General features: G+C 28.9%; 1 protein-coding gene across 1 annotated transcript; it reads right to left on the bottom strand.

The window, feature by feature from the left end:
- Nucleotides 1-2556: 2556 nt before the first annotated feature.
- Nucleotides 2557-11232, bottom strand: Rab3 (RAS oncogene family member Rab3). Its single transcript, XM_077434294.1, has 5 exons — nt 11126-11232; nt 6431-6548; nt 4368-4486; nt 4122-4293; nt 2557-3120 (listed from the first exon to the last, which is right to left on the bottom strand). The coding sequence occupies exons 1-5, from the start codon at nt 11230-11232 to the stop codon at nt 2974-2976; spliced, it is 663 nt and encodes a 220-aa protein (XP_077290420.1). The 3' UTR covers nt 2557-2973.
- Nucleotides 11233-12986: the final 1754 nt, after the last annotated feature.

The raw sequence follows: 12986 nt of genomic DNA on the forward strand, positions 1-12986 counted from the left end.
TTTGTTTTAAATTGAGAAACAAGGAACAAGGCATCGTTATATTATCTTCTTATTGTGTTTGTGAAATATTTTATTTTCCATACATAAGTACTAATTTCAGCACGGATAGCATTAAATAGCCAACATAGAAGATTTAAAGTCTTCAGATGAAAACTTCTTTCATTCGGTGAATTGTTATACATATATAAGTTTAGTGCAAAATTACTTGGGCCATCTAAAAATCTACGAAAAAAGAAAAATAAATAAATATGAATTAGTGAATTATCTAAAAAAATTAAATAATGACCTATGGAATTTTACATACATTTAATTGACACGAGTGTATATTTAAATAAGAAAATATTTATAAGAATAAAAAATACTTAAATTAATCCTTGAAAACTGTGTATTATAACATTTCAATCTATGTATGGTCACTTTTTATAATACATACAATTAACATTGTGAAATGGGATAATTTACAATATTACATAAAAAAATGTTTGAAAATAAGTATGTAATAAGCGATTGCATCCCATAGTCCGTATTTCATTACACAAACATATGTATACTGAAGCAGTTTTATAAGTTGTAATATTAAATCTAGGAAGAAAATATGGATGCAGGTATATTTGAATAATAATAATAATCAAACACTTATGAAATGTACAAATTATGTGATAAAATAGTTCATTGATAGTCTCACAAGTGAAGTGATTTGTAAATTGTATAAATATATGTACAATTGTTTCTGACAAATAAAATATATAGATACACACAGCATATTTATATGCACATATATATATATTTAGATATTTTTGTATTTGATATTGTCTAATCCCATAAGTGAGAGTTTACTATCTAAGTGAAAATGCTAGAAGCAATATAACCAGAACGTAATATAATAAAAATATACATATATTATATATATTTTTTGTTACACATTCACAATACCAACATTTATTCTTTGGAATAATTAATTGGTTTACAATAAATCTATTTTTCATTGGCGTGTGTTAGTTATATTTATAAAGCAGCAATTACATCTTGCATTAATTTTTATACACATACTAGTCATTTGTTAAAATTAACTAACATATAATAAAATTTAATGACAAATGCTCGTTTAGTACGATTAACTTTTTTTCAAAACTATTTTATACTCAATATGAAATAACGAATAGTGGTAGATTATACAGAAAGCATATTTTAAATATTTTTTATACATATGTTTTAAAAGTCGTGCATTGAAGTATTTATGAAAGGCATAATTGTTTACTCAAATAAAGTCATGTGGGTCGTATCAGATACTGTAATAGTACATGCATTTAATTTCTATAATAAGTCAGACACATCCATAAACGATTACCCTTATGATCCTACATATATAACTCGACTTTTGGAACATCTGTATATGATCCTAAAAATACTTTTGGACATGCAAACATTTGTAACTTATATTCAATGAAAATTAAGTGATTTTTTAAAATTTGCATGTGCAAATTAAACTCAAAAAATAAATGTACATAAATATTATATCGAGTATGATTACAAATACTTTAGAAAAATTTTCAACTGCACATAAACTAACACACATATTTTAAATCTAAAACAAGTTTTGTTAATTCAAAGAAAATAATTACATCAAGTTTTTTATATATAAAAAATAAGCTGCCTCAAAATGAATGAATACGATTATTTAAAAATAATACATAAGTTTTGAAATGGTTGAAAAGGTCTGATATCAGAACAAATTGGTATACACAGGGATGTGCTGCTATATGTAGGTTCGCACCAGCCCATTAGTGCAGGTTGCTAAAATAATTTGAGTTGGTAAAATTGGTTCCTAAATTCTGGAGCAGAATAAATGTGTGTGTTCCTTTGACAATTAATTGAAGAGGCTACCTTATTACACATTTTTTAATAATTTATTCATAAAAATCGCCACAGCAACAATGAAAAGACAAACAAAAATTTTCGTGTCTAAATTCTTATTGAAAAAAAATAAAAATTGATGAAAATTTAAGTCGTTATGAACAACAGTTAACAACACCAAGCGCCAGTATAATAGTCACCGAAGCTCAACTTAAGCTAAAAGAGAGCAATGAAAATATTGTAACGCTTTCACAATCTGAGATAAATGATTTGAGAGATTATTTTGTTAATATCCTAAGAAATAATCGCAATAAACTTCCTGAAACGGTCAGAAAACCTAAAAATATTATTAATACAATTTCAATAAGTTCTGCAGAGGCGGAACGAAGATTTTCGCTCATAAATACCATTCATATTACAGAAAAAAGAGTTAATTTAAATACCAGGCACATATATCGGACTAAATGAACATAAATTTGATAGGTTTGCCACAGACTACATGGGATCATACACCACTCGCTAAATCATAGTTCAGAAATCACCATCATATGGTAGATGATAAACGAGTGAGACCCGTCACGGCGAAATTAAAATACTATTTGGAATGAATATATATATATATATATATATATATATATATATATATATATATATATATATATATATATATATGCAATGTAAATAAAAAATTTTGAGGGTGGGGGAGGGGAATTTTTTCCAGCTGGTAAATCGAATTTTAGCAGCACATCACTGTGTATACATATATTATGTTATAAAATATATGTGTATTTATATGCTCAATATGTATAACAGAAGCCTTGTAATGCTTATAGAAAAACAGTATTTAAAGCTCAATGAACGAAGCTGAAGCTTCTAATGAAACATTAAGTAAATTTGGTCTCAAGTTTGCAACGCACCAACGGTAACATGATGATACTCAACTTGAAGTTCCGTAACAATAAGCGTGTTCAATTCTTCGATATTTGTAATTCCAGAAGCATATATCAATGACATCCATCAAGTGATTCAAGGAAATCATATTATTGTGTATAATACGTGTTTAGTGATTTTTTGCCAGCCATATCGGAGCGTTTGAATTCTATGTCTGGGACATGAATATTAGCAGTTGCAATTGGCGTTCTGTGGACCCTGCGGTGGTTCGGTAAGACGTTGTCCTTTTGCACCACCAGCCATCAAGTTTGGATCTGAGTCGAGACTCTCAGACATTTTGTCGCATATTATGTCCACTAACCTTTCGAATACAGCCTGAAAAAAGAAAATACAATGTAAAATATAATTATGAAAGAAGTTATATGATATGTATGGGTCTACGTGACGAGCCAGAATGTTAAATTACAGAAAACACAAATATCGGAAGGCAAAGATCGAAAATCGAAAGGTTTTAAGTCGAAAGATAAAAAAAGGGTGCATGGTAAACGGTACATACTCACTTAATTTGCGCGAGCAGGGTACAACAGGAACAAGAGGAACAGGCTTTACCTCCCGTATTCTGCGCGCGCACATTAATACAGGAGGAAAAGCCTGTTCGTTTTGTTCCTGTTGTATCCTGCTCGCGCAAATTAAGTGAGTATGTACCGTTTACCATGCACCCTTTTTTTTTGATCTTTCGACTTAAGATCTTTCGATTTTCAATCTTTGCCTTCCGATATTTGTGTTTTCTGTAATTTAACATTCTGGCTCATCACGGAGACCGGATATGTATGTACATATAAATTATTCTAACGTTGCATTTGAAATGTTTTTCCACTGATTTAAGACATTTTGATATTTATTACACAATGGACTACTGCTTGACAACTGGACCCATCTCGGAGACAACAAAGATTACAAAGCTTTTACTTGAAATTTTACTAGCACATAAAAAAGAAGATTTTAAACAATTTTAAAATATATAAAACAGATAACAAAACTCCTTGACTATTATACTAATGACGATTTGTAGCTGTTTTGATGGAAATGAAAAAAAAACAAGCTTTGGACTTCTTGCGACTTAAAAATACGGGATTTATACCAATTAAAAGTGTTAATAACACTTTTATTTAAATAAATTAGAATTAACTTATTTGACAAACTAGATACATGTTGTACTAATTTCATATATGTATGTACATAAAAGTTAATGAAAATCATTAAACCAAAAAAATTGATGAAATAAATATCGATGAGCTTTTGTGATTTTATTTATAATTTAAGTTTATGACCGTAATAATTTATAAAGAATAAAAGTGAATATGTATGTACATTACCTTAACATTAACATTTTCTTTTGCACTTGTTTCAAAGAATTCTACGCCGAGCTGATCGGCCAACTGCTTACCTCTTTCGAAGCTAATAACTCTCTCCTCTTCCATATCACACTTATTTCCCACCAGTATTACTTGAGCATTATCCCACGAATATGTTTTTATTTGAGTAACCCTGAAATGAGTGTAACGTTGAATCTTCAAGACATATTGTTAGATTAAAAACTTCAAAATGACATATGTAATTACCAATCTTGAACACTGTTGAAACTTTCTTCATTTGTGATATCATACATAAGAATAAAGCCCATTGCACCTCTGTAATACGCGGTAGTGATAGTACGGTAACGCTCTTGTCCGGCAGTATCCTTAGATATTAATTAATATTAATCAAATATGTAATATATTAATATACATATAAATATTTAAAATTTATATTTTTTTATCATATATGTATAATACATACATATAAACGTTGAAGTTGAAATTTTGTATTTAAAATAAACATAATTGCACATCTCGTAAGCCTGACATATGTACATACAAAAATGAAATATGTATGTCAAGAATATGTCATTGTCAGATTAACCACCACGTTTGCTGACGATTTGTCTTGAATACGATAATAGATATTCATTTCAATTGTCAACAAAAATGTCAGCAGAGTTTCTATGTATATTTCTCATGAAAGCTTTGATAATATTATTCAATCACAGTCTAATTGCTCAAAATATTGTAATTTTCAAATATCTTGAGCAATTTAATATATGTATATACATACATATACTATATAGTATACAGATGCAGGCAAATTCATGCTATTTTTTTTCAATATACATATAAATGTATGTCATTACTATGTAGGTGTACTAATATTATTGAAAAATTAAAAAACTTCATTAACACTATGTAAACATGTATGTATATATGTACATATAAGCATCGTTCAAAATTACAAAATATACATATAAAAACTCTTTTTTTACACATTGCCAAAATAACAGTTTCGGCGTTGTGTATATAAATTTAAACCTTTATATATGAAATGAATATAAATTTAAACCTTTATATATGATATAAATATATACACACATATTTATGTATTTAAATATTTACATATTTAAAGAAGCTAATATTTTAATAATATTATATTTATCATCATCAACATCTATAGCTCTTCACCATCCTCAGTTGAATGAATGCCTCTCCAACACACTTCCATTTGTCTCTATTTTGTGAATATCCAACTAACCCCCACAATTTTTTCTTTTGCTTTTAATTAAGTCATCTCACTCGTTCCACTATCCTTGTCATATTTCTCACTCATATGTTCCGTTTCCTTTTTTTCCTCATTATTCCTAGCATTCACATTCCATACGTCTTTGAATGCATAGAATTTTGTACATTTCTGACATTCAATGTCCAAGTTTCGCATTCATACGTAATTATTGGTAAAACACGTTGATCTAAAACTTCCTCCTTAAGGCCACTTTTTCAAAGAGAAGGAAGTTTTACAATTATTATTATATAATATTTATCTACAAATAACAATTTTATATATGAATTACAATAAAGAATATAATTTGATATATCAATTACAATAAAGAATATAAATTGATATATGAATTACAATAAAGAATATAATTTGATATATAAATTACTTTCTAAGATTACAATAAAGAACTTTCACCTTTTCCCAAAATGGAAAGCATTACAGAATGTGTACTTCAAAAAGATGTACGGGTGAGGGAGCTACGTTGACGATAAAATTGACAGATAATGAAAAAGCAAATTAGTTCACGACCTCTTGCTTATGTATTATTCATGCCAAAAGCGATCCTAGGAGATTCGCATAAAAGTATTGTATGGTGATGGAAACTCGGTCGGAAAATTTAACCATTAGGTAAGTATTAACCACACCGAAAGGATGTTTTCCGAAGTAAGTGGAAAGAAGCGTGGTTAGGTGAGATTATATGTAATATAAATATGCATACAAATGATTTAATTTAATTATCCAAAGAATATGTACATTGATTTACATAATCTTATTTTGTTTTAAGTATTTGGCAAAAATGGATATCCTTCACTTTCACTTAAATAAATTAAATCCAGTAGTGCAAAATAAAAACCATTTTATGTATAAAAATACAGTCTACATATCTAAGAATATGAAAAAAATAAATCAAATAAAAAAAATTGGTTGCCTGTTGCTAAATTGTGCCATATTTTAATTATTAGAGTAATTAGGTAGTTTTGTAGTTTAATAGAATACATTAAATATTGCCAATATATTAAAATTGATTTTAAATTACCCATATTTGAAGTTTCACTCTCTTGTCATGGCGAAAAACAGTTTTGACTTTGAAATCTATACCGACAGTTGACACGAAGGCTGATGTGAAGGAGTCGTCAGCGTAGCGGAATAAAAAACTGAAAAAAGCATACAAAAACCAATTTATAATTTAAATTAATTTATTTATTGAACATTACAAATTAATACCATGCATATGTATATATGGTTGTGTACATATATTACAAATCATGAAACTATCACAAAATGCTTAATTTATGAATGGTGCAATTTCATGAAATGAGGAGTTTCACAAATTTAATATAAGAAATAAATTTAAATATTATTATGTTCATATGTACATACATATGTACAATGTATATGAAGTAAAGGCATAATAAATTCAATTTCGCAGAACACCAAGATATTTGAAATTAAAGGTCGAATATTTTCGAAAACTTATATTATATCTGAAGCTGAAGTATTAAGCTCATCATCAAAAAAAAAAAAAATTTAAAGCTTCATCAAAAACGTTTAAATTAACAATAAATATTTTCCCAGGATAATATATTTTATATAATGTTAAAGTTAGCTTTTATTTTATTTTATTCTTATGCCGTTATCAATATATTTTATTTACGTATTGTATCAGTGTTTATTTCAAAAATATAAAACATTTGTAAATATATGTATTCTGTAATATTATTTTGTATAAATTAAAATATTATTTTATATATTTCTATCGCACAACTTTACTTTGCATGTGTGCCAGCGGGACGCATGGCCATGTAGTCAGATGATTCAGTATTATCGAAAGTAAAAGCTTTAAAAAACGCAATCTCTACATATTTAATATAGTTGTAATATACATAAATTTCAGTTAGTAGTGAAACATTTAATGTTATATTACATCCATACATATGATCATATTATGTAGAATTTAAAATGTACCATAAACTATCCAGAGTCTAGATAGTATTATACATACATATATGATTTAATACATTTGATATGAAGTATTATTGCGTGTATTATTTTGTGAATTGAGTTGTTTATATATATACTTTAAAATATGTGTACCCGTTTGAAAAAGTTTATAAACCTCTGACTTTGAGAGTATATGTATGTATATTTTTGAGATGTTCCCTGACAAAATACTCGACAAGATCAAAGTAATTTCCATAGAATTTCTCTCGCTTGCTTCAAAAGCTGCTTGACATAAGAGGAAGTTTGTTCAACGATAGGGGTGAATTTTCCCAGAATACAAAGCTTGTAAATTTTCCTCAAAGTCAAAAATAAGCAAAATGAAAATCCAAACTTCCCCCCCCCCCTTTCGCTAACTCTACATTAAAAAATATTGCTTTTGTTTAAGAGCATCATTAGTCTCGAAAACTTAAGTCGCCCTAGTATATGTACAGAGAGTATATATGTATGTAACTTGTGGCTTTTGAACCTTAAGAACACGGGCACCCAACCTATGTATATGGGTCGTGATCCCATTCAGTAGGGTTTTAAGTAGAGTCGCCAACTAAATCAGTAGACTAAAAAATCTTTAGTAAAAAAAGGTTTTTTAAAAACATACCTCTTTTTGGTTTTGTATATAATTTTAAGATATATAAAAAAACTCAAGTAAAAAAAAATAAATGTTTATAAAAAACTTTAGTAAAAAAACTCATGTAACAAAATAAATGTATATAAAAAGTAATGTACTAAAATATAAAAAAATAAATGTATATAAAAAACTTTAGTAAAAATACTATATTAAACAAAAGTCAAGTAAAATAAATGTATATAAACAAATAATGTACTAAAATATAATAAATTAAATACAATCAATTTATTAAAATAAAAAGGCAATTTAAACAATATTTCAACAACAAATGTACAAATGTGTGGGATTAAAATTTCAATCAAAATGATTTCAATGATTGGGGTTTCAATCAAAAAGATTTCAATGATTGGGGTTTCAATCAAAATTATGATCCCGGCTTAAACTAATGTAATTAAATATATTACTAAGAGGTATGGGCCGCCTTGGTATGTATGTGATGATCTAAAAGGGTTCCCGGAAAGGTTGCTCGAAAGCGGTACCCACACGGGAAAATTTGGCTATTGTCGCAACCCACTATGGACAACTCGCCACTGCGATCCGCACAGAAACCGGGTTGACTTCTCGCCCGTCCCCACAAACTCTCGTACGCGTAGGTAGCAAATTTGACTGAAATACTATTGTCCCAATCGCCCATCCCCACCTATCGCCATATACACACCATTGAAAGTTCAACTGAAATACTTTTCGCACTCGCCGAAATTTTTCCCTAACGCATACATATATAAACGCGTGAATTTTTGTTTGTTTTCTCGTCACTAGTTTGTGTGGTTTATAGTTAGCCGAGTATTTTTATGGTAGGATACTATAATATTAACATATGTACTTACTACTTTTTTATATTTTTTATTCGATTTTACATTCTAGTTGATTTTCAATTTTGTATTTTAAACAACAATTAGCGGTGAAATTAATATCAGCCAAATATCATCGTATCCTGTCCAGTGGCTCGGCATTTGGGGTGTCTGGAAGTAACCAGACTGATTAAAATATAATATATTACATTGGAATTCGATTATTTTTGTTTTTTCTTGTTGATTTCTCAGTGGTGCATTTTTTTTATACCTGCTATGACCGATAATCGTTCATCGTACGGCGGCCCATTTTTTTTTTGTTTGCAAAAGCTTATCTCAAGACAGATCTTTAAGGATGCAAACACAAACTTTATTTTAATTGAAATATGAATGTGCTTTTTCACACTACCATAGTGTGAAATAACCAAAGTTGAAGTACATAGTATATTTAAGGGCTATTGGCAAATGATAATAAATTCGGGTGATGCTTTTAAAATTATAAATTTGTATAAATTTTATTATTTACAAATTTTCGAAGCAAAATTTGGTTCAAAATACAATAGTATTTCAGTCAAATTTGCTACCTGCGCGTACGAGAGTTTGTGGGGACGGGCGAGAAGTCAAACCGGTTTCTGTGCGGATCGCAGTGGTGAGTTGTCCATAGTGGGTTGCGACAATAGCCAAATTTTCCCGTGTGGGTACCGCTTTCGAGCAACCTTTCCGGTCACCGTTTAAGTGTTCAAATAATATTAAAAAAAATATTTTCCAAATGTATTGGGGTTGCGGATCACTTGGCTCTTCTAAAATGGGGTCGCCACCCAAATAAGGTTGAGAGCCTGTACTTTAGAGAGTTCACAGACGAGATTTATGAGATCTTAAGATCCTTGAAATCCAATGTTTATATATATATATATATATATATATATATATATATATATATATATATATATATATATATATATATATATACATATATATATATATATATACATACATAAATATTTCAAAGTGAAAATTAAATCAGATTTTTAGATTTATTTTGATGATCTCATTAGAAATTTTACCATTTAATAAGACTAAGCCAATACAATAAAATCGTATTGGCCTTATTGTAGGGCCAATACAATTTTATTGTATTGGCTTATGGTATATTTAATATTTTAATAAAGAGGAAAGTTTGATTAAGACATGAGATATTTTTTATAATATTTGAGTAATCATCGAATAAAGCTTTTCGAGCTTTAATCAGGATGTGACTGATTTGAGAATGAATTTTAATTAAATGGATTTTGTTTTCTTTTGAGCTATTAAATTTACATATAATGATGTCGTAATAGTTGGTTTGATGTTGTTTAATAGACTTTTCTTTCGTATAGATCAGAGCATCGTAACCTTTGGATATTTGCGGCACCCATTGTTTACGACTCGTAGAGTTTGTCAGCTACGTACATACATATGGACTTCATCGGCAGTCGCTATTTATTCTGTATATGCATAGGGACAAAACACTAACTAACATCGGTTTTCTCCCTCACACGTGATCTCACTCGCACGCATTAGACCAAAGTGCTGTTCGGAGAACACATATTACCGCGGTGCACAGGTTACGATGCTCTGGTATAGATCTACATATGTACATATGTACCTCGGTCCTCGATATGTATTTATATTATACTAAGGAGTGAAAAACGTGAATTTTGAATTTTCATCGATGGACCTAGTGGAAAACTTTCGTCCTAATATGGATGACCTTATAATGTACATATGTATATACTCGTATATATACATCTAAAAATCATTAAAACTATAAATTATGACAAACAAAATTACAATTTTTAATACGGTTTCGCAATGGTATTCCTCTGTGAATAATATATTATGTATTTATAGGTATATTAAATATTATGTATTCTAGACCTGGAAAGTAATTACTTTATAAAATATATGTATAAATATTATGCTATGTATTGTAATCGTAACTTTATATGTACTTATAATCTTTGCATGTTACATACATACATGTGTCGTTAATATTTTCAGAATTTAGTTCTGAAATAGTAATATGAAAATGAAACGTCCAATATATTGTGACATTTCAGTATAATTATGTAATTGGATATAATTAATGTGATATTTAAGTTGTCGTCGTACTTCCGTGAATTTAAAATGAAATATGTATGTACATATGTAGTAAAGATAATAATAAATAATATTCTACAATGTATGCTTCGAGACTGAAGTTTTAACGGCAAATTAATCAGTGTTGTTGAAAACTTGAAATATTGACACTTGACATATTTTATGTATATCTTACCTTGTTTTACCGACCGAACTGTTTCCGATGATTAGCAATTTGAACATGTAGTCGAAGTTTTGATCTGCGGCATCTTTCTGCCATTTCGGATCTGCTCCACCAGCCATCTGTCAAAAATAGCAAAAATTAATAAAAAATGGTAAAATAAATGCAGTTAATAGTTTATACAACTTTAATACTTCTTCTTCGTCTTCTGAGCTTTTGTCAATCATGGGTATTTCGCTGATTGATATGAGTCTATCGAACTGTCTTTCCACGGCATAAACTTCGTCTGACATTCTCGATATTTTAGCGAAATTTATGCAAAAAAAGTGTTACTCCTAATTTTAAGTGCACGTCATTTTAAACTCGCGGTTGCAATTATACTGAATTACAAGTAAGCCGGTATCGCTTTTGGTTTTCCGCATCCTGAATTAGTCAAAGTCTCGCGTTCTAATTTTATACAATAAATTACATTTATAAATATCCATGACCATGTCATATATATGTATATATATATATATATATATATATATATATATATATATATATATATATATATATATATATATATATATATATATGTATATATATATATATATATATATATATATATATATATATATATATATATATATTTATATATATTTATATGTGAATTATGAATAAAATAAAATGCCTATATATGTATATAGGCATTTTATTATTTCAATTTTGAATTATAGTACATACCATTGCGGATTCGGAAACCGGAACACTTGTGATTTTCCGATTTTTGGGCAATAAAAATATTGTCCGTTTAGATGTGTGGTTTTTAACGATCGGGTCTTTTAAATATGATTGTTTTCTACGATTTGAGTTCAGTTTAGTGTGAGTTTTCAAGGTGTACGGATCAAAATCGTTGAAAATAAAAATACCATGCAACAATACACTCAACTATAATTGGAGGAGAATATAAAAATCGCGGCTTTGGCAGATTCTGGATGTTGCGATCTATTTCTCAACAAATGGGACGTTCTGTATCTACTGTGTCAAGAATAGTGAAAAAGAAAAAGGAATCTGGAACTTTTGCACGTTAGAAGGGGACAGGACCGAAAAGATGCACATCCGAGAGACAAGATCGCCTGATAACTCTATTATCTTTACGGCAACGGTTAAAAACTAAAAAACGAAATTAGTGATGTAACCTTAAGAAAATGACTCAGAGAAGCTGGACTGCACGCTCGGAAACCTGCGAAAAAACCATTACTTACGAAGAAAATAATGAAAACCCGATTAGAGTGGTCGAAATATCACGAAAATAGGACGAAATCGGATTGGCGACAAGTCATATTTTCTGATGAGTCGAAATTTAACCTCTTCAGCTCCGATGGTTTTCCGTATGTTCGAAGAAAAATTGGAGAAAGATTCGACCAAAAATGTACCCTGAAGACAGTGAAGCATCCCCCAAGCCACATGGTTTGGGGATGTTTTTCTTATTATGGAATTGGTCGAATACAGTTTGTGCAAGTTTCCATTAACGGAATAGCATATAAAAAAATTCTAGAAGAAAGTTTTATCCCATCAATGGAATACCATCTTTCAAATTCTGATGATGTCATATTCCAAGATGACTCTGCCCCTTGTCATCGAGCTAAATTAGCGAGTATTGTTTTTATTTAATGATATTGAATGTAATTAATAATATTTCGATCAAAAAACTGAAATATTTTTGTTACTTTTGTTTAGGTTCGGATTTATTTGCAGGAATTGGGTGTAAAGACATTAACATGGCCTGGGAATAGTCCCGATTTAAATATTTTGTAATGATAAGCATTTACGTTTTTTTTTGGAATAAAATATGCATAATATATTTTTTTATTTTATTCAATCAATCAAAGTA

This window comes from Arctopsyche grandis, chromosome 1 (genome assembly GCF_051622035.1).
Source record: "Arctopsyche grandis isolate Sample6627 chromosome 1, ASM5162203v2, whole genome shotgun sequence".
Classification (NCBI taxonomy): domain Eukaryota; kingdom Metazoa; phylum Arthropoda; class Insecta; order Trichoptera; family Hydropsychidae; genus Arctopsyche; species Arctopsyche grandis.

Coding starts and splice junctions, on each gene's coding strand:
- Rab3 (XM_077434294.1), bottom strand. CDS start 11,232: ATGGCTGGTGGAGCAGATCCGAAATGGCAGAAAGATGCCGCAGATCAA. Junction 4,487..6,430: donor GAGTGAAACTTCAAATATGG/GTAATTTAAAAT, acceptor TTAATATCTAAG/GATACTGCCGGACAAGAGCG. Junction 3,121..4,121: donor AAGAAAATGTTAATGTTAAG/GTAATGTACATA, acceptor TTCTTTTTTCAG/GCTGTATTCGAAAGGTTAGT.